The sequence below is a fragment of the Impatiens glandulifera genome, chromosome 3 (genome assembly GCF_907164915.1).
Source record: "Impatiens glandulifera chromosome 3, dImpGla2.1, whole genome shotgun sequence".
In the NCBI taxonomy this organism is placed as follows: Eukaryota; Viridiplantae; Streptophyta; class Magnoliopsida; order Ericales; family Balsaminaceae; genus Impatiens; species Impatiens glandulifera.
In genome coordinates, this window is record NC_061864.1 from 12,339,107 (window position 1) to 12,361,221 (window position 22,115).

Consider the following 22,115-nt stretch of genomic DNA (forward strand, 5'->3'; position numbering starts at 1 on the left):
TAATATATTTAATTTTAATTATATATATTACATTTATAAAATTAAATAATTTATAAATTTAATGAAAATATAAATATATTTAGAGAGACGTGGCCATTTTATAATGTTAATGTAAAATGGATAGTTTGAGAAAAAAAAAAAAAAGAGAAAGTGGAAAAGGTGGGTAAAATTTATAAATATATATTATTATATTATTAAAATTAAAATTATTATCATATATTTATTATTTAATGTATTAATAATAATTAAAAAATTAATAAGTAATTAATAAAATAATATCGAATAGAATTATTAATAAACTCATATTTTTATTCATATAATTTATTTTTTATTTTAATTTATATTATTTAAGTTAATATTTTATTTTAATATTATATTTTAGTGTGTTTAATTTTAATTATAAATATTACATTTATGAAATTAAATAATTTATTAATTGAATAAAAATGTAATATGTTTAGAGAAGGTTAACGTGGGTACCTTACGTCATTTAACCAATTGTGTTTATGTCGTTTCGTGTGTATACTCGTGCTCGTGTTGTGTCTATACTTGTATCGTGTCTATACTCTGTCGTGTCTGTGTCGACTCGTAACCGTTTTTTGATCGTATAAACTCATAATTGTGTCGTGACCGTGTCATTTCGTGCTTGTATCGTATCAACTCAAGACCCGAGTGAGATAATATCGTATCGTTCCGTATAAATATCGTGTTGGATCATATGGTTGGTATTTAACTAACTTATTGCCCATCTTTACTTCTTTACTTGGTAGTATGTATTAAAGTTGTTTTGTCTAATCTTTTTATTTTTTTGGATTTGGCATTTAGTATGCATATGAACTATAAACAGCTGGCCGCCCTAGCCTAGCCTAGCCTAGGCTTGTCTGTTTCCTCCTATTGAATAGTTTATTAGACACACAGAGAGCTCATTTCTCTATTAAACTAATGCGGTGCTTTTGTGCTGAAGCTTTTTCTATGCTCTTTCGTACTTCATTTCTGTTCATCATACATTACTTTTTCATTATTATATATATATTACATCTTTCTTCTTTTTATCTCTTTTCAATTCGGTTATAGGGTTATTCCAATAATAGCTCCATTATTTTGTTTCATATTCTAACCAAACCATAATATATGAGTTTTATTTTATTATTCACAAGAAAAAATAAAATAAAATAACATAAGGTGAGAGGAGTTGGGATTTTGGAGCATATGAGCGAAAGTTTTCAATGATTGTTGACAAAAGAAAACTCACAACGGGCACTCTAAAGTCTAAACATAAAATTTAATAATAAAATTGCTATATATAAGATTGTTTGGGTAAATATTTATTTAAATGAACTTTGAGTTATTTAAAAAATGTTAATAGGTAATTATTTTTAAATTTTTTATTTATTTTTAATTAATTAAGTGATCTAATTGATGAAATTAGATGAACTAATATATATTTATTTATTATAAATATTTTTTAAAACTCAACAGAATAAACTTGTAATTATATTCAATAGCTACAAAATTGGAGTACTCCCATAGAGTGGTGGGAATCGAGCTTTGCAAACATATTATATAGATAGGGGACCTACTATAATCGTTTAACCTTACGTTGCTTTCATTCCATTGGTCCATTAAATAATAATCAATATTTCTTATTTCTTTTTATGTCTATCTTTTGAAATCAAATTCAAAGTTCTCATCTATACTTTAACTGACTAATTAGTTTTTATAAATAACCAAATTCAAGACCTGGATAATTATAACGTTATAATATATTAAATTAAGTCATTTTGTGTTTTTAAAAGATAAAACAATTTTGATTGATCGCAAACTAAATTATGTAACCCAAAACAAATGTATTATAATACAAAAATGACATACAACAATCTATACCTCCCAACAAAATGAAGGAAACATTGTATCAAACCACAAAACACAGTGCAATCCGGAGCATAATTATTATATCGTTGCGATTTTTGTATGTTTTTCTTTATGAGTATATTTTTCTATCCCTCTCGCCTTTCATAAAACGTTTTAGTATTTGTTCTTTAATTCGGTTCAAGTTGCATGTCTAGATCAAATCCATCGAAATGACAAAGTTTTCAATGATGCTCTAGGTGACTATGTCCAATCATCCAAAGGGATACACAAATTATGTTAATAGTTTCTAATATTTTTTTTTTTATGGAAAATTGTGAGCAAATGAATATTCGAACCAAAACCCTAAAAAGATGAGTTTTCATGTGTTGAACACCCTTGTTTGGTTTTGGGTATTTAAATATTTCAAAAAAATCGAATATTATTTCATTATTTTTTTTCCATTAAAACACTTAATTCATTAATCAAAATATTAAAATTATTATTTTTATTTTATTTATATATATTAACCCCCTTTAAATCATTTTAAAAAAAAATAAAAAAATATCATATTTATCCACTATCAGAACTCTCTGAATCAAAAGGTAGCCCGTCTTATCATTCATTTGGCCAAATCTCATTGAAGTTCATAAGATAATTAGGTTATAATAATTTATTATATATTTTTGTCATATCCTTACTAAACAAATTTAATAATCAAAGTGCATTAATTAGTTAATTGATTAGGGTGGACTATATTAGTTTTATATATGACTTGTAAGTTGTAACGTGTCTTAATAAGTATGGTTACACTATAACTTTGAAAAGATAATTTAAATATAATTTCAACTAAACTTAAAGAAACTTTTAATTAAAATTAAAAAAATTGTCATTTAAATTATTTTTGTTGTGTTGTGGTCTCAGCATTACCATTTAATTATTACTACGATTAAATGGCCCCTTAAATCATGACATAATTTCAATTTAAGACATGGTAAGACATTAATTAATTGTTATAAAAATCACTAGCTACCATCATTTCAAAAAAATAATCAACCATTTATTTTTTATTTTTAAAATATAAAAGATGCCCTCCATTTTAAAATTAAGAAGCACTTTATTTAGTTGACTATTTATTATTAAAAATAAAAAAAATAAAGAGTATATATATATTGATGAAATGACATGTTAGGTTTGAACCCCAATATATTAGTTTTGGGGATTGTTTAAGTTGACTATTACTTAATTGCTTTCCAGCTTCATCTTAGTCTATATGATTTTAATTTTCCAATAATGCATATAATTCTTAAAAACCAATAGGCAATGCAACTTATATCTTATTTTTATACGTATAATTATTCAATAATATTTATATTTATTAAATAATAATTTAAAAAATATAAAGACATTGGGTTTGTTGTGGTGAGGCCCAGATACAGTATTAAATAAAGCCCAAATAATAAAAATAAAGAGCAGTGCTGCTTTGAGTTGAATGAACGTCTGCCTACCTACCATCACTATTAAAGTAACAGTAGTAGCTTCCGTTCATAGCTTCTTCATCCATCATCTGTTTTTTTTTTTATAAATTATATTTATAGCTTTGTTTGCATTAGTTTTTTTTTTAAAACCTAATTAAAAAGAGAAAAAAATAATGATTGGTAATTATTTTAAGGAGGTAATGATTATTTTTGATAAAAAAATTTAAAAAAATTATAATAATTTAAAATAGAGAGTATTTTAGTATTTTAATTAATTAAATGAATGATATGATTGTTGAAAAATTATTGATTAAAAAATTAATTTTGATTGAATTTTTAAAAAACTCACAATAACAAAAACCTATGTCACATTATTTTCGTTATAACAATCAAATCAATTATTTATCAACTAAAATATAATATTTTTACTTTATCTTTATAAAATTTAAATAAAAATATTATTATAATAATTAACCAATTAAAAACCTAATTACCCTATTCTAATTCTTCTTAAATTTTAAAAATAATTCAAACAAAATCAATCAATTAGAAAATGATCGAAAACTATAAAAACTATCCAATAAAAAAAGCCCTAACGGGTAAAAAAAGAAATAGGGTTTTATTATATATATATATATATAGTAGCCGCTAGATATATATATATATATACACTACACATCTTTATTTCACTGTAAAGGGCCAGCCAGCTTGTAGCTTCTTCTGTCTCTGTCCAACTTTATTATTATTATTATTATTATTATTTGCAATCTCTCTCTCTCACTCTCTTTCTCTTTCTTTCTATCTTCTTTCACGACTACTATAAATAAATTAGTACCCAAAAACCAAAACCCTAACCCTAAACCATGTGAATCGAGCGTATCCGTAACTAAGTAAGTAAGTCCTAGCTTGCAACCCTTTTCTTTCTAGTAAATGGCCTTATCTTTTGTTAAACCTAGCCAGCTGCTGCTTCTTCTTCTTCTTCTCAACTGTTCTTCATTCCATCACAATCATCCATGATTCATATATGGATCGATCCGTTTAACATGAGAATGGGTGTGTTTATTATTATACTTGAAGATGAGAAGTCTAAAAGTGGAAAAAGTGAAGCTGCCAGCATGATCTATCTAGCTTGGTTAGAGATAGATAGAAAGAAAGAAAGACTAACCCTAGCTAGGTCATGCTGTGACAGCCTCACTCCTTCCCTTCTAGGCCAATATTATTATCGATCATCAAACCAGCAGCAGCAGCCGCCTACCTTAACAAACATACAGACGACAGAACCTGCTGCAAAACAGTTTCCAGGTCAAAGGTTTACTGCTCTACTCTCATCTCTTTTTGCTCCTCACAACTCAACTCTCTTGTGTAACTAATCTATATATTAATATTCCTTTCCTTTCTTTTCTTTAGGGTTTATGATTACCATCTTATTAATTATAATCAATACTATCAATTACGTATATATAGTTGTTAATGAACCATTTTTTATTATTCATTTCCACTAAGATTACTATGCACCAACGTGTAGGATATTCGTGATCCATTTTGCCTAAAAAATGTAGTGTAGAAATTATTATTTTAGTGAACTAGCTAGAGATATAACAATATCATCTTCTCATTTTATAAAAAGAGATGTTAGATTATATATATTTACAGATTGTTTTGATATAACAATCTTAATAAGTTAATATGGACTTGTTAAAGAGTGTTATTTAAATAACTTGTTCATCAAATACATTTTAATAATTAAAAATTAATAAATTGAAGGCCTTAATTAATTAGCTTCTCGAGAATATATATTTTTCCAAATATAGAAATGCTTGTTGTTGACCGTGTGCTGGCCTTTATATGGGCAGTTAGGTTTCTTTTTATTTAGTAGCATGTGAGAATTTCCTTCATTAATTCACTCAATATATTTGGACTTTAGCTATCTTATTTATTTTGACATTTTATGTTTCTTATAATTAAATGTTAATACATTTCAACTTGCAAATTCTATACTAGGCAATTAAATGATTATACTTCATATTTAAAGTGTTTATCTATCTTAACCCTTCATTGTTTATATAAAATTAAATAATGTCTATATATATATATATATTATTTTGTAAATGGGATATAAATAAGCGTCACGGATTTCGTTCATTAATCATTACTTTTTGGATATTAAGACTTGAAAGACTTTTCAGTGATAGAAAGCGTTGTGTTGGACCACATTAGACAATAGAGAAACGAATATGCATTTATTTATTTTTTTATTTTATTTTAACCAGTATACGACTTTTTGGATATTATAACTAACAAGAGTGTTTTAATTTGTTTTATTTATTTGTTATAAATTAGGACTGATTTGCGCAAATCAAACTAGAATGTGGTCAGTTACAAAGATATGTTTATTTTATAGACGGTAATATTCAAATATGAAGGTTTTATTTTGAACGGAATAAAATTTAGATATTAATAATATCATATTTTGTGGCCTAGTCTTTAAGGCCCAATTAGTTTAAAAGTTCTAGTTGATGGGCCTAAACACCAAGCCCTTACAAGACTATTTATATTTCTAATGTTTGCTTTTCCAATTGATGGGCCTATTCGCTTAGTCATACAATAATATTTATAAATGGGCTATTGGTGTTTCCTTGAAAAAATAAATAGTTTTGTTTGTTTAAATAATATAATTGCATTGAATTCTATATATAATTTGTAAATATTAATTAAAATTTAAATATACTAAAGTAATTAAATCATAATTTAACAATTACAAATAAAATATTTTAAATTTGTCTAATATTCAAACAAAGACTCCTAACAAACAAAGCAACAATTATATAGTCATAATTCCACTTTGTTCACTTAATCTTATTAATGGACTTTTAACATTTCAACAAGATATATCATCATGACTCATCAAGTTTGAAAATAAATATTAAAATGATATAAAGTTTGAATTTATATATCAAAGTCTTTTTACAAGGTATATTTGTGATTTATTTTCTCTAAAATATACATGTTTACAATTTCTTTGTGTCATAATATATAAATAGTTGTCTTCTTTTGACCTTGTTTTTTATTTCTTTTGAATTTAACTACCAACGTCTTTTATTGGGTCAAAGCATGCCTTTCTTCAGAGTGAGTAATTGTTTGACCATGATCCATAGAAAGTGGTAAAACTTAGAAAAAAATTTCCAAATTTTATTTTATTCTGAATTTAAATATAATTAAAAAAATGCAATATAATATGTATGAAAATGGTACAAAAATAATAAAATACTTATTAACCAAGAAAAATCAAACATTTATGGTATTCTCAAATCTTCTTGATATTTTTTTTGTATTTATAGTATTTAATTTTTATAATATATATTTAGTATTATAACTTAACAATTTTATTTAAAAATAATAATAATATAAAAATATTTTTTTAAGAAGATAAGATTGATCATTATAATTTATAAAAATTTTAAAATAAAAGTTTTTTTTTTAATAAATTCAAAAATTCTAATTTAAATATATAAGTCCATTTATAATATAACTATTCAATAAATACTAAAGCACTTGATTAATGCTAATTTAAAATAAATTATTAAAAACAAAATATTGGAAAAGTTATATTATAAAAAAGTATTTATTTAAAGATATTTAAAACTATATTTAATTTAAAATTATATTTAAAAAATATTTTCTTTGTTTTAAATCTTACTCACCGTCCCCAAATAAAACTGGTCCAAAACAGCATGGTAGACTGGTAGTAGGACACAGAATTTGCCGCCGACAAAAATACAAGAAAAGTAGAAAAGGAAGAAAAATAGTTTTTTTTTTTCTTTTAAAATTCCCCATTATTTTTTCAACCCTCTATCATCAATTAAATTATTTAATTTATTTATTAATATATATATATATATTTTAAATATTAATACTTTAAAAAACAATTGGATCAAATACTTTACCAGCTTATTTAAATTCGTAACTATTTCATAATAAATAATTTGAATGGACACAAACTTATTATAAATAAGTGGGAGCAGCAGTAAAAGAATTTTAAAATTAAACTAAATATTAATATAATACAAATAGCTAAAGTGAAAAAATAAATAAATTCAAATTGTAGTCTTTTTTGTTCCAAGTTACATAACTAAGAAATGAAAACATTTTCAACAAAATGAAGCACAACTACAAAACAACAATAATTGTGAAGGATGATATCCACAATAGTTGGAATATTCACACTAAATTATATATTTATAAAAGAAAAAGAAAAAAACAAAACAACAATCTTTATTTAAATAAATAAGACAAAAAAAAAACATGTGTACAAAGAATCTTTTGCAGTCCCACTAAACTACTAATGAGTTCAACAAATGTTTCAAATAAATCCTTGTGTTGTCTATATCTCCTTCAATCCAATTTATCATTCAACTTTGTTAAATTAAATCAACTTATAATTCACATCCCTTTTTCATCAAAATCCCAATCTTGGCCTCCTTTTTCACAATTTTTTTTTAATCAACCTATAATTCACATCCCTTTTTCATCAAAATCTCAATCTTGGCCTCCTTTTTCACAAAATTTTTTTGTAGTACTTTAATAGTGATTATCAATACGATTCTCAATCGAATATAATTAGTTGTTTTTCTTTGTAAAAATTGGTTTGCTTGGAACGGGAATGAGTTTCACTAACCAACTAATCGGCCATGACACAGCCGCGATTCCAACGCATACGAGCCACTGCCACCAGTTAAGGCTAGTAGTATCGGCAAACTTTTTAAGAAATTCGACCATCACAACTTGAAGAACTATAGTGATTCCCACGACACCCATGAACAATCGGTTCTTATGAAGGCCAGCAAACACGTTTTGCTTCTCTAGTTTTCTCGAGTTGAATTCATTGAAGACTTGGCACAACACGAACGTGTTGAATATCAAAGTGTCTTTCACGGCCGCGTTTACGCCAAAGATTGATTGTCCTCGGAATTGTAACGTCAATAGTACCGCTATTTGGTAAAACGCTTGTGATAAGAGATTCCTCCACATGACGTTTGTGATCAAAGGCTCTATTCTCCCAACCGGTGCGTGTTTCATTAGGTCGTTCGTCGGTCTATCCGTGGCCAATGCGAGTGCGCCTAAAGTGTCCATGATTAGGTTTACCCACAATAATTGAACCGTGGTTAAAGGGACTTCTCCGGAGGAAACTGCCGCGATGAAGTTGATAACTAGGGCTGCGACGTTAACCGTGAGTTGAAATTGAATGAACTTTTGGATATTGTTGTAAACACATCTTCCCCATCTCAAAACCGTGGCAACCGAGCCGAAGTCGTCGTCTAGTATGACAATGTCCGAGCTTTCTTTTGCGACTTCGGTTCCTTGGATGCCCATTGAGAGTCCAATATCGGCCTCCTTTAGAGCCGGTGCATCGTTTGTACCATCACCCGTGACGGCCACCACATGTTGCTTAAGTCTTAAGCATCTAACCATTAGAAGTTTGTCCATGGGAGTCGATCTAGCCATCACCCGAATCTTATCAACCTTTTCCATTCTTTCTTCGTTTGTGTAATTCCTAAACACGGACCCTTCTATAACTTCTCCATCTTCCACTTGTTGATTAGGTCTAAGTATACCGCATTCCGTCGCTATTGCTTTTGCCGTGAAAACATTGTCCCCTGTTATCATCTTAATCTCCACCCCGGCCAATCTACACGCTTCGATCGCTTCTTTAGCCCTAGGCCTACACGGGTCTTTCATACCAACAATCCCCAACAATGTAAATCCATCTTCCTCGAGACTATATTGAACTTTTCCGTCGATCAACCTCTTTGTTTCATCCCACCGCGTATTCTTATGAGCGAAAGCGATGCAACGGAGGCTGCTCGCGGCCATCCCCTCTATGGTCCTCTCGAGTTGGTTTCTCGTTTGGATATCGATCGCTCTAACGAGTCCCGTTCTATCGTAGTATGTAGTGCACATTCCTAACACCATTTCGGCAGCGCCTTTCCAATGAGTGTGTAAAGAGTTAACGTTATCCGTCACTAAAACGCCGCTTCTTTTCTTTGTCGAATTGAAGGTCTCCACGTGAACTATTTTGCATGTTTTCTTAAGTAACTCCATGTCCATGCGGAGTTCGAGAACGGCCCATGATAGAATCGCCTTTTCGGTTGGGCTACCCGAGATTTGTGGAGCGACATCGGAGGTTGATTTGTCGACATTTCCGGTTGTGTTTAAACCTACTCCTTGGTGGAGTAATTGAAGGACTAATGGGGATATGGTATTGTAACATGATTCAAGTTCATCTCCACCAAGCCAAAACTTGGTTATTGTCATTTGATTCATTGTTAAGGTACCGGTCTTATCGGTGCATATAACCGTGGCGGATCCCATGGTTTCGCAAGCCGAGAGCTTCCTAACCATCGCTTGATCCGCCATCATCCTCTTCATTGAATACGCGAGAGTAAGAGTGACAGCTAAAGGAAGGCCTTCCGGTATCGCCACCACCACGATTGTAACCGCAACAGAGACAATGCGCACGACCGAGTTGAATACTTGGTCGGTGTTCGTTTTTCCTCTTAAGAACTCTTGGTTTCCTTCCTTGTCCTTGGTATTCCCCGTGAAATAACGAACAAACATGACTATAAGAACTAGAAGAGCGACGGAAAGACCTACCTTCCCGATCAATGCGGTTAGTTTGTTGAGACGAGCTTGTAAAGGTGTTTCGTCGTTCGTAGATTGACCCGTGATTGAACTCATCATCTTTCCCCACGCAGTGTTCATCCCAACCGAGGTCACGATCATCTTACCATACCCGTCGACAACTTTCGAACCGGAAATCAAGAAAGGAACCTCAACACAATCGATCTCCACATGATCGCTCTCCCCTGTCATGCTCGATTCATCAACTTGCAACGAATGTCCCTCGATGAACAACCCATCCGCGGGGATTTGATTACCTAAATTAAGACACACGATATCCCCGACAACGATATCAAATATCGATATCTTCTGTCGCCTTCCATCTCTCAAGACCTCGACTTGAATGTTATCGCTTAATTTTGATAACTTGAAAAACTGTCTTTCCTGTCTCAAGTTACTTAAAGAAGAAACCACGACAACAAGAAAAACAGCCACGAATATACTCCCACCCTCGTACCAACCTTCACCAATGCCATGTTCTTTAATTCCGAAACCAAGAGATAGCGTGGCACAAACTAGAAGAATGAGAATGGTATGATCCTTAAACGCCTCGATCACGAAATGAAACAATCCTTTTGGCGGCGGCTTGTGGTAGCTATTCGATCCAAAGGCAGCCTTCCTCGAGCCAATATCCTCATCGTTATCATGAATTCCTTTCTCGCTATCAACCTTGAGAGCTCGAGCCAAAACCGCAACACCACCAAACTTGTTAAGGTCTTTGGAGTTCTTATCTTTCACTAGGTCGGCAAGAAGTCCCTTGTCAAGTTGAGAAAATCCAAATGAATCTCCATCTTCATCTTCCTCGATTTTGAGCGAGTGATGATCTTGTTTATGATAATGGAGAAGTGGATCACTCGAATCATCATCGACTACAATAATCTCACGAACTAAAGAGAGGAGGGCTCGCGAAGAATAGATAGCGTTGTAGGCCAAACGCCATCTCCTAAGAGCTTTTGAGGATTTGTTAAGGGCAATAATGGTGCATGATTCGAGTTTGGAATTAAGAGATAGCATGAAGTTGATGGCGGTGTAAGCCATGCGCCATCGCTTTCGTGCCTTGGTGAAAGAATGATCAAGATCAATGTTTTCTAGAAGACCTTGTAATTTTGCCATTATCTTATATTAATTTGATGTTTCATACCAGGATATATATAATAAAAATATATAGGATCGATTTGATTAGAAGGCGGGCGGTCGAGGAAGTTTCTCATGTTCAAACTATGAAGAGAATTGGTCAACCAATGTGTTCCCTTTTTTGGTTTTAAATATATCGATGGTGGATCTCTAATTTGGCATTGTGTTTTCATTTTTTTTTTTATAAGAAAAAGCAAATTTCATTTCGAATTCCATTTCACTATAAAATTAAATTAAATTAAAAATCTAAATTAAAAAAGTTTAAATGGTAAATCATCTCGAACTTAATTTGAAGAAAACTTATTAAATTTGTTAATATATAAATAATTATAAATAAATTAAAAAAAAAAATTATTCAAACTCGGCTCTATGGAGTTGAGTTTCCAAACAAGGACATTGGTAAAATTAAAAAATAAAATAAATCGAGATAATAATTTTCTTCAGATAGTTTTAAAATAAAATCAAACTTGGTAAGATGTTATATACGTAACCGTTTACAATGTTAATTATTTTAAAAAGTTGGTTTGGTATTTGATTTTTTGGGTTTAGTTTAGGTTTTGTCTAAAAAAAGCATTATTTGAAAAAAAATATATATTATTTTGATTTTTAGTTTATTTAATTACTAAAATACATTTTGTATTTAAAATTTAAATTTAATAAAAATAAAGTAAAATATTTTAATTAATAAAATAAATGATTGGATAGTTATAAGTTTTCATTTCTTTTCTTTATTAATCAAAAATTTCTTCTATGATAAGTTTCCGTGTTTTAAAAAATAAATTAAACATGTCAACTTAATGAAGAAATATAATCAAATAACTCTATCAGTTGCCTGCACGTTTAATCTTCAGACGTGTTCATCTTTTCTATCTTAATTATTAAACAATTTTATCTAATTTATTTTGTTTGTTTCTTCAAACAAATTGTACTATTTGGTACGGATTATTTCTAACATTATTACATCAATTAAAATCTCATACATTTTTTTAATTATTTTTGTTAAAAAAATATATATTGTAATCTATTTATTTATTTTTTGAATGACTAATGTCCAACAAAATTATTTGAAAATAATATATAATTGAATAGGCCTTATTACTGGCTTGTTAGTTCAAACCACGATTATAAACAAAATTTAGAGAAATATTTAAATTTTCAAGATCTTTTTTTTTTTTTATGTCACCTTAATTGAAATATTTTAAGTTGGGATCCAACTTGAACTTAAGATTTTTTTGCACCTTCCTAAAAATGATTAGGGTTGGCACGTTGGTCCTCTCTATTTCTCTTTATTCCTTCTTCTTCTTTATTTTCCTTTTTCTTTTTTTAGGGAATTCCAAACAAGGCCTTATAAAATAGAGCAAACGTAACGCAAGTAACAACCATAAAGTTCGGTTATATAAATACATTCCTTGTGAGTATATCTTATCAAATGATTGATATATTTTTGTTCCTATTGAATGTCTATTTGCGGATACTAAAAAAATTATAACATCATATAATAAATCAGATTATATATATACTAAATATGATAAATAAAAAATTTAACTACCACGTATCTTCAACTCTTTGAAAGTTGTTAGAATGAATTATATCTTCACTCAATAATAGTAGATCATATATCCAATGCGGTGTAGTATTTGGAGACGAATTTATTTTATGTAAAAATTCTTTTTATGAGCCGTTTAGATTTATTGTGGATGATGGTTTTTCAGTCAATTTTTAGGATGATATTTGTTATAGTATCAAAATTCTAGTTACAATGTATCTTGAGTTTGCTTGATTGTTATATAGAAAAATATCACAGTTAAAGACATGTTTGATCATTGGTTTATTGGTTTTTCTAACCAAATTAGATATAAAATGAGATTAATTATTAAAGAGAGTTCGTCTCATAATAGAGTTTTACTTTTGGTAGGACGAAAACAAGTGTCATTGTCTTGTTAAGACATTATGAATTGACAAAATGGATAGTTTCCATTGTGACATTATTACAAATTATTCGTTAAGATGATTCAATATAATTTTTGCTGGGAAAAATTTTAAGAGTCAAAGATTTCATTTAATATCTCGTTCTTTAGATGGAGCATTATTCACAATGAAACTCTTACGGATGATATGTGCATGAAAAAATGTTGTATTACGTTAGTCGTTGTCGTATGTGTCACGAGTAGGTTGGATCGGCAACTCACTTACTTTTGTATTGTTGAAGGGTGACTTGTTATCTGGAGTATTTTGTGAAATATTGATGGGATTCAATTGTTTGATGGCTTGTTTGTAATTCAATTATTTGTTATTTTGTTTGTTTTGTAATTCAATTATTTGAAACTCAATTTGTGTAATCAATAAAATTATGGTCCGTCTAAACTTTGTTTCTTGAAACTCATTTCCCTCTTTTGGTTTTTTAATAAAATGGAACTAAACCGTTTTCCAAAAAAAAACTACATTTTGATCCCGCATTATTTTACCTACTCAAATCACTCTCAACCGAAAAAAATACTCCAATTAAAAAATTGAAAATGTCTTTCATTTACATACTTTTATTTATACACATGATAAATTTATTTAAAAATAAAAATAATAAGTCATACTAAAATGAATTACATTAAAGTCTTAGATAACTAAAATTATAATAGTTCAACATTTATATAAATTAATTTAAATTTAAGTTTTATTTAGTAAATCGACTAAAGTTTGGTCCTTCAAAATAACTATGGAGCCATTAAAATATCAAAATATTATTAATTTCTTAAATATTTATAGCTTTATCTAAATAACAAATTTTAATAACTTATATGGAATAAAATTATAAAAAATAATTTATTTATTTTTGAAACTAGATTTATTTTATGGAACACCACTCCTACAATTCATAAAAATAACTTATTAGTTATGCAATTAACCCAAAACTTGACTTAGAGGTGTTTGGTACAAATTTAGAGTTTCAAAGAAATTGTAATCAAATTTTATTTTTTTTCTAAAAATTGTAATCAATTTGATCATGTTTTGACGTGAATGAATAAGTAGATAAAAAAAAAGATAAAAAAAAGTGTTTTTTCCTTTTCTATTTCTTATAAGTTGTTACGACTACACCCTCCCTGACTACACCCTCCCTCCCAAGTAAGGAAAATTTGACGAAAAGATCCTAAAAAACAATTAAATACGTCGTCAGCGCATAAATTTAATTGCATAAATGACCATTTCAAAATATTCTGACAAAATTATCCGTGTCGCGTAACGCGAATGACAGGATCGTCTCGCGAAGAAAAAACTTGTGAAAAGTCCAGAATGATCGTTCCCTTCGCGTTACATGATGAGGTAATTTCACAATTTTCCTTTCGCGTGACGATTCTGCCATTCGCGTTACGCGACGGGATAATTTCGTCAAAATATTTTAAAATGGTCATTTGCGCAATTAAATTTATGCGCTGGTGACCAAGTATTTAAAATACTTTTATGATCATTTCGTCAAAATTCCCAGTCAGTCTACCCAAGATATTTAATCAATTAAAATTATACAATTTTTATCACAAAATATTATAATCTCCAATATTATTTAAAAAGTATTAAGTAAAATAAAAATAAAATACAATTAAGATAACCCGATCCACTTTATTATCAAATGTTCGATTTAATCTTTTATGAACCAACTAACTTAGTTTGTTACAATTTACTACCATCAACTTAAAATTGCATTTAAAAAAACTAAATGCCTCCATTTAATGCAATAAGATAGCAAACCATAAACTTTTATTTGTTTGCTCCGATTCCTCTATTTAATTTTAAAAGTTTTACCTTTTAAGCTTGTTTAATATTGAGTTATTTAGTTTTTTTTTTTAGAAATAAAAATTATTTGATAAAAAATAAGTTATTTAAATTTTTAATAGGTTTAAATTTTATAAAAATAAAATAAGAATAATTTATTATTGCGAATGATTAAAAAAAACAAAATCAAACGAACTAGTTTGGTAAACTAAAATATAAAATAAAGCTTAAAACAAATTGGCCGACCCCACTGTTTTACACATGGAGTCAACTTTTGGTTTTTTTTTTAAAGAAAAAAAAAATCGTTTTTACATTGAAGCTGGCCACAGTCGGCAACAACAAAATCGTGTGGGCAAATATCATGAAAACTCCAACAAGTATGAAAAATGAAATATCTTCATCCAGCCGTTTTTTTGTGTCTGCAGAGAAATAAAACACCCCTCTTCTCACCTGTCTTATCCGCACTCGTTTACTTAAGAATTAAGTATATTCAAATTGCTCGCATTCATCGTCTCGATAAAGTAATGGCCCGATGAATTTGAAGAGGGTACTACCGGCATTGATCTAAATTTGGAATCAAAATACCACTTATCGATTTACCTAAACTACTTGAAATTGACCACAAATAATTATTTTTAAAAAAAAAAAGGTCTATTCATTTAAAATATTGAAAATCGTTTGACCACAACGATAAAAACATAACATGAAAAAAAAACGTTACTCAATATGTTATTGAGCTCGTAAATCCTCGAAAAGAATGAATAACTCCCTGACGAACTTTACCGACTTTCCAGAATGAATATCAGAAAACATCATAATAATAATATTATAATTGATACGCATCGGATACGATCAGTGGAAGTTCGACGATCTATGTTCAACTAGATAGTCCACCAAAAAATAATTAGGATGGTAACTCAATTATGTAAGTCTATCATATTAGCCGCATCAATCCAATTTTTCTAACAACTACCCAAAGACTCGGGGCATCACTCAATGAATCTCAGTGATACTCCACAAAAGACTCCGGATAATAACCACCCCTCGATAATGCAAAAAAGTAAGTGAGTTGTCGATTCAACATTCTCGTGACAAATACTACAACGACTAATGATAATACAACTTTTTTTCATGCACATATTATCTGTAAGAATTCCACTGTGAATAAAGTTTTATCCAAAAACGAGATCTTGAATTAAATCTTTGACTCTCAAAGTTTCTCCCAATAAAAATTATATGAACTTATCTTAGCGAACAACTTGTAGTAATGCCTCACATGAAAATTATTCATGTTTTGTCAACGCATAACATCTTGTTCAGACGGGGATATTTGTTTGTGTCCTACCAAAAGTAATTATATTATGAGACGAATTCTGCATAATGTTTAATCTCTTTCTATATATCTAATTCTGGTAGCGAAACCACTAGATCGATGATTAAACATGTCTTTAACTGTGATATTTCTATACGTCGTAGCTAGACTTTGACACTACACCAAATGTCATCCAAAAAACTGATCGAAGAACTGTCCCTTACAATGAATCTAGATTGCTCACGGAAATTTTTCCACAGAATAAATTTTTCTCCAAATGTTACACACCTCTGAAGAATTAGACATTTTTTAAAATAACCAAACCAATCGTAAGCATCCTTACATTTGATCATCGATGCCCAAACACTATTCCGTTCCGTTGCAAATCTACAACACCATTTTAATAGAATAATTTTATTAAAGTAAATAAGATTTCGAATATTCAAATCTCCTTGATATTTATAATATTTAATCTTATCTCAACCAAATAAATAACAAAACGATGAGTTAGAGGATCTTTATAGAAATTTACACATTATTTTCTCTATTTCATTGTCACACTCTTGGTAAAATGGATAAAGACATCATATATGTAGACATAGATGACAACACACTCTTAATGAGAATTAACCGACCCCCTTTTGAGACTATTTATTTTTCCATTTAGACAGTTTACATTCCATTTTAGTGATAATCGGGGCCCAAAAGACCTTGGATCGTAATTTAATACCCAATGTCATACTAAGGTATGTTGATGAAAGATCACCAATTCTTAAGCCCAACACATTTGACAACATCATCCTTCTTTTATTCGAAGCAGTATCTGAGAAAAAATGTCCGACTTATTAAGATTTACTCGAAGACCAGAACATGCACTAAATACCCATAAAATATTCCAAAAGTATTTAAAATTATTGTATATAACTTGAACCATGCAGAGCGTGTCATCAACGAAAAACAAATGTGATATAGAAAAATGACATTTTCTTGACCACAACTCACTCCACGGATGAGTCTTGAGCTTTCTGCAAACGCTATCATTTTTTAGAGAGTTTTCATAACAATAACGAACAAAAATTGAGAGAGTGGATCACTCTGTCTAATCTCTCGGGAACTCTCGAAAAATCCCTAAGAAACTACCATTAACAATGACAGAATCTTAACCGTCGAGAGACAAAATTTAATCACCCAATCTATTTCGCACTCATTTCATTCTGCCCATTACATCAAACAAAAACTCTCAATTAACGTGATCATAAACTTTTTCGATGTTTCACTTGATAAAAGTACATTTGTCATCTTTTGAATTAGCTGAGTCAATGCACCCATGCACTCATTGGCTATTAATACAACATCATATATTTTACGACTTTTGATAAACGAAATCTAATTACCTAATATGACTGTCTCTAATACCTTTCTCAATCTGTTGGTTAAATATTTGCGACAATCTTATAAAAGATGAAACGAGACTAATATACCTAAAGTTATTCACATCAATAGTTCCTAAAACTTTATAAATAAAAAATATCAAAATAGAGTTTCAACTTTTATCAAATGATAAAAATATCAATTACATCAATTACATCAATAATTCCCACAATAATTTGATAACTAAATTCTATAATAATTTAAAGAAATTGAAATAAAAAAACATATATATATTCCAAGTTCCAACCCTTTCTTGCTTAAAAAGAAAAGTGTGTTGGGTTAGATATGATATATTACCTAATTCCCATTCCACTAATAAGCTAGAATATGTGATGTGTATGACTCATTTCCATATGTTCAATTGTTAGGACAACCATTCTTTTTATTAGTATACTTGCTGGCCACCCAACTGAGAATGTTAATTTGTTTTTAATTCAAATCTTTTTCAACATAAGTGTTATATAAGTGTTATATGACCGGCCTTTTTCCAAAAAGTTACCATACCCTATTTGAAAACATCAATAAGAAACCCTTTTTTTTTATCAATAATTTCTAGATATCAAACAAAATCTCATCTTAATTCCCAAATGATGTTTCCAACTGAGCTCAATAACTGATGATTCTGGTTGTAATTGATTTGTGTGAATGTGTCTTAATGTTTTCAATGACCCCTCCATCGGTTTGTTCTAATGTCAGGGGTCTCACTTTTAAATGTTTATAGTTTAGTCATCTCTTTTGAATTGTTTAGAGTGAAATTAATCTTTCATGTGATAATAATGTATTCTGTTTAAGATGGGATTAAGGTAGTTGCAGGCCAGTAGTTGGTTGATACTACTAATTAAAGAGTTCATCAACTAAATAACTAAGCAACAAGTGGGTATGTACCAAATAAGTCCGATATCAAAATCAAGACCGGGTCGAGCCGGCCAGTAGTTGGTTGAAAATACTAATAAATTAAAGTAATTAAAAGCCCCTCAACTTGTTCCATTGGACAATTTGGTTGGCATTTATGTCCTTATCTTATTGTATCAAATTATCAGTCAAACATATAATGCAAAAGAACATTTCCAAATAATTTTCTATGTTGAATAGTTATGTAATTTTGTTAATTAGAAAAATATATTCCGAACAATTTCTTTTTCATTCACTCGTCACTATTTAACCGCAACTTGATGCAACTCCATCGAGTTATCGACAGAGACACAAGCTGCGTCAATTATGCAATTTCCTCCATAGATTGCCCAATAATGTCAACAACTTTATTACTAAAGTCTTTTTTAACATCCAAAATAAATTCACTGTCACAAAGACTTCTAATACTTCTAATAGTTATTATTGTAACCTAAAGTATCAAGAGAAATTTCAGGGTTACACCGTTTTAAACACTCAAGGATGGGACATGGAAGACTTGACTTACTCAATCTACTTTGATTGTACAGACATACAAACAAAGTCTTTAATACGACTAAAACCTTGTTCATTATTGAACTGAACAACTCATCAATCAGACTATGCTGAATTGATCTTAGCAAACCACACATTATCCTAACCCATATTAATGAAACAGCTACTTGTGTGTTTTCTCTCTATATTAATGTGATGATAACCCGTTTCTCTAATTCAAATTATATTACTAGTCTAATATCATATCATGAAACTCCATAAGTTCGCTTATAAATAAAATAATAATAATATATAGATATGTCAACCATGATTCTAAGAACTTCCTGGAAAATATCCTGGGTCATGGTGTGTAATGTGGCCATGTGGGTGACAAGAGTACTTAAATCCTGTGAAATTATTATTGTTTTTTTTTTAATCTTGTGGTACTAGAAACCTAAAAAAACTCAATCTTGAAAAGTAATAAATTAGTCATTCTCAATATTGTACTATAAATAAGCGTTTTGAGTTGAAGTGGGAGTCATGTTTGTAGGGTATCATGCTAGTTCTCCTTCATTAATAAAAAAAAAAAAAAAAAAAAAGTGCTACAAAGAAAATATATGACACCCAGTTTTTCAATAAATGCTCAAACAGACTAATGTGCCCATGGGGACCTTGAAAATATTTTTAAAAGTATTTAATGTTTTAACATTGACCAAAAACTATATTATTCTTTCTTCAACAATAAACTTGAAGAACACTCAATATAGTTAAAGTGTAGACCCATCTATTGAAAAACGATTTATGATCTTTCATCTTTGTTCTGGAAACCTTGAACTGCATATGGTGTGATGTGTGGGTTTGTGATAAAATAATGAAAAAAATGTGTAAAGGTTATTATACTCAGGTAGTCATTAGCTTAAGAGTCTTCTTTGTAGAAATTAAAATACTTTATGGAAATTCACAAATCTTTTTCATGCATTTAATTGTGAACTTGTCGTAGACCTTATCTATAATATTAAACATTGACTTATTAGTTATTACTGTGACATTACTAAGTTATAAGTTATCTATTGTAAACAAAATGCAATTAGTATTATTATCCACTATGATAACTATAAACAGCAAAGTTGAAATGTGAGAGTTTTATGAACTGGAACTTACTTGGCAGTTTCTGGCTGAAGACAGAAAAGCTAAATTCTGAATAAAGAAGTTGAATCAGCAAATGGGTGTCATCCGTGCTGACAAGCCTTGCTTACCTCTTCAACAAAGAGTATATGTAGTTGGTTAAGTAAGATGTATATCCTGGAAATTGCAGGACAATAAGCATATTATATGCAACCAATTTCACCGGCAAAAGACAGTTTCTTCTAGTGGGGTAATAAAAAGGAGTTCATGCAATATGTTTTTGAAAGAATAAGTCGTTTATGCTGAAAACGAGTTTTTGGAAAGAAAAATAAATAAAATAAGAAGGCATTTTGCCAAGAAATTGAGGCGTCAAAACCGTGTTAAATCCCACTAAAGGAAAATGTCTCTATTGGATAAACATTAGTCTATGGCATTGGAAATGTTTTTAACTTTTTATGCCCATTGGATAGCAAAACTAATGTGCAAACTCCTACACTAACAACTGTGTCATTATCCAATATTCTCAGATAGTACAATTTCTTTTTGTCACCCGTAGTTGGCAAAAGACAAGGGACAGAAAGCCACCAAAACAAAAACCTATACGTCCTCCAAAAAGGTATAAGATCCTGGTGTTCTGTCAAAACATATGAAATGCAGATCATATGTTAACAGCAAATCATTAGTCATATGAGCCAGGATTGACACGTGTCTAAGAAAGCATGTTCTCTTTTTTCTTGTGAAAAATATGGGGATGTCAGTTTTGTTTCTAAGGTAGATAAACACAAAAATAAAATAAACAAGAAACCTACATGTTGTGAATAAGGCAAACATTCAGCCAGGAATTGATCGTTTATTTAGACTGTGTTCTACATATTGTTCTTTTTCCATGTTAATTAGCATACAAGTGTCAACCTATATTTAGTGTACAAAACACCCAAGGCTCTTTCATTTCCGGCTAAACCAAACAAATTTTTAGATACCAGATCATAATGAGAAGTTGCTAGCAGAATCATTTATTTGGCCTCTCAGAGAACAATCTGTTACAATATTAACTAAACCTAACAAATTTTTAGATACCAAATTCTTAGACATTTTTAATTTCATTTATATAAGATTGTTTAGTGTACACAATCTTACTACATTTTTAACAATATTACAAACCAACTATAAGCAGAGTTCTCAATCTAACACAGCAAGAAATCATATCCCAGATAACTAGTTTTTGTTTGTTTCCTACACTGCGGGAGAATATTTTTCTTTCGTAGAACACAACCTCGTGGACAAAGGAAAAACAATAGATATCTTGACTGGCTATTAGACCCGATAATTTTATGAATGGAGTGAAACATTTAGCTCAATGTATCTAAACACAGTCTAAAAAAATGTAGCAAGATTTATCCAAAACCAGGTTGCTTCGCCTTTTGTAAGGCACTTCCAGGTGGGGAAAGCCCACATAACAAAAGCTCTGGGACTGAACCGTTGATAAATCAACAATAACCTCAGACAAAATAGCTTGACTTAGTGTCATTTATTGTTGCTCAAATACCATATTTGCCTCTGGTTAGATTCATTCTTGTTTTTGAAATCAAAAGAAGACAATAGGATAACCAGACATTAAATTCCAATTCTTTTAGACTTGTGACGAAAAGAGAGATTAGGAGACAACTGTTTTTACTTTCACTCGTAATCATCAATCCCAATAGTCTTTCCTTTGTCATTGTGGACACAACTCATATCATGACTCAGTTGTGAACTCCTTGGTATCTTGTTGCATATTCAGCTCCTGATTGCAAACCAGCACAGCAGCCTACAAGTTTAAGCAAAAGAAAGTGTGCTGTATTCTTTTGATAGAGTGAAACTATGACTTAAGAAACTTCAACCTGCTTTTGTTTCCATGGGGACTAAATGGAGCTATAAGCCTCCCCCTATCATTCATGTAGTTCAAATTCTGTCAAACTAATTGA

The 22,115-nt window shown here is 29.7% G+C and overlaps 1 protein-coding gene across 1 annotated transcript; it reads right to left on the reverse strand.

The window, feature by feature from the left end:
* Positions 1–7,782: 7,782 nt before the first annotated feature.
* Positions 7,783–11,114, reverse strand: LOC124932319 (calcium-transporting ATPase 12, plasma membrane-type-like). Its single transcript, XM_047472939.1, has one exon. The coding sequence runs from the start codon at positions 11,040–11,042 to the stop codon at positions 7,944–7,946; it is 3,099 nt and encodes a 1,032-aa protein (XP_047328895.1). The 5' UTR covers positions 11,043–11,114; the 3' UTR covers positions 7,783–7,943.
* Between the last annotated feature and the right edge of the window lie 11,001 nt (positions 11,115–22,115).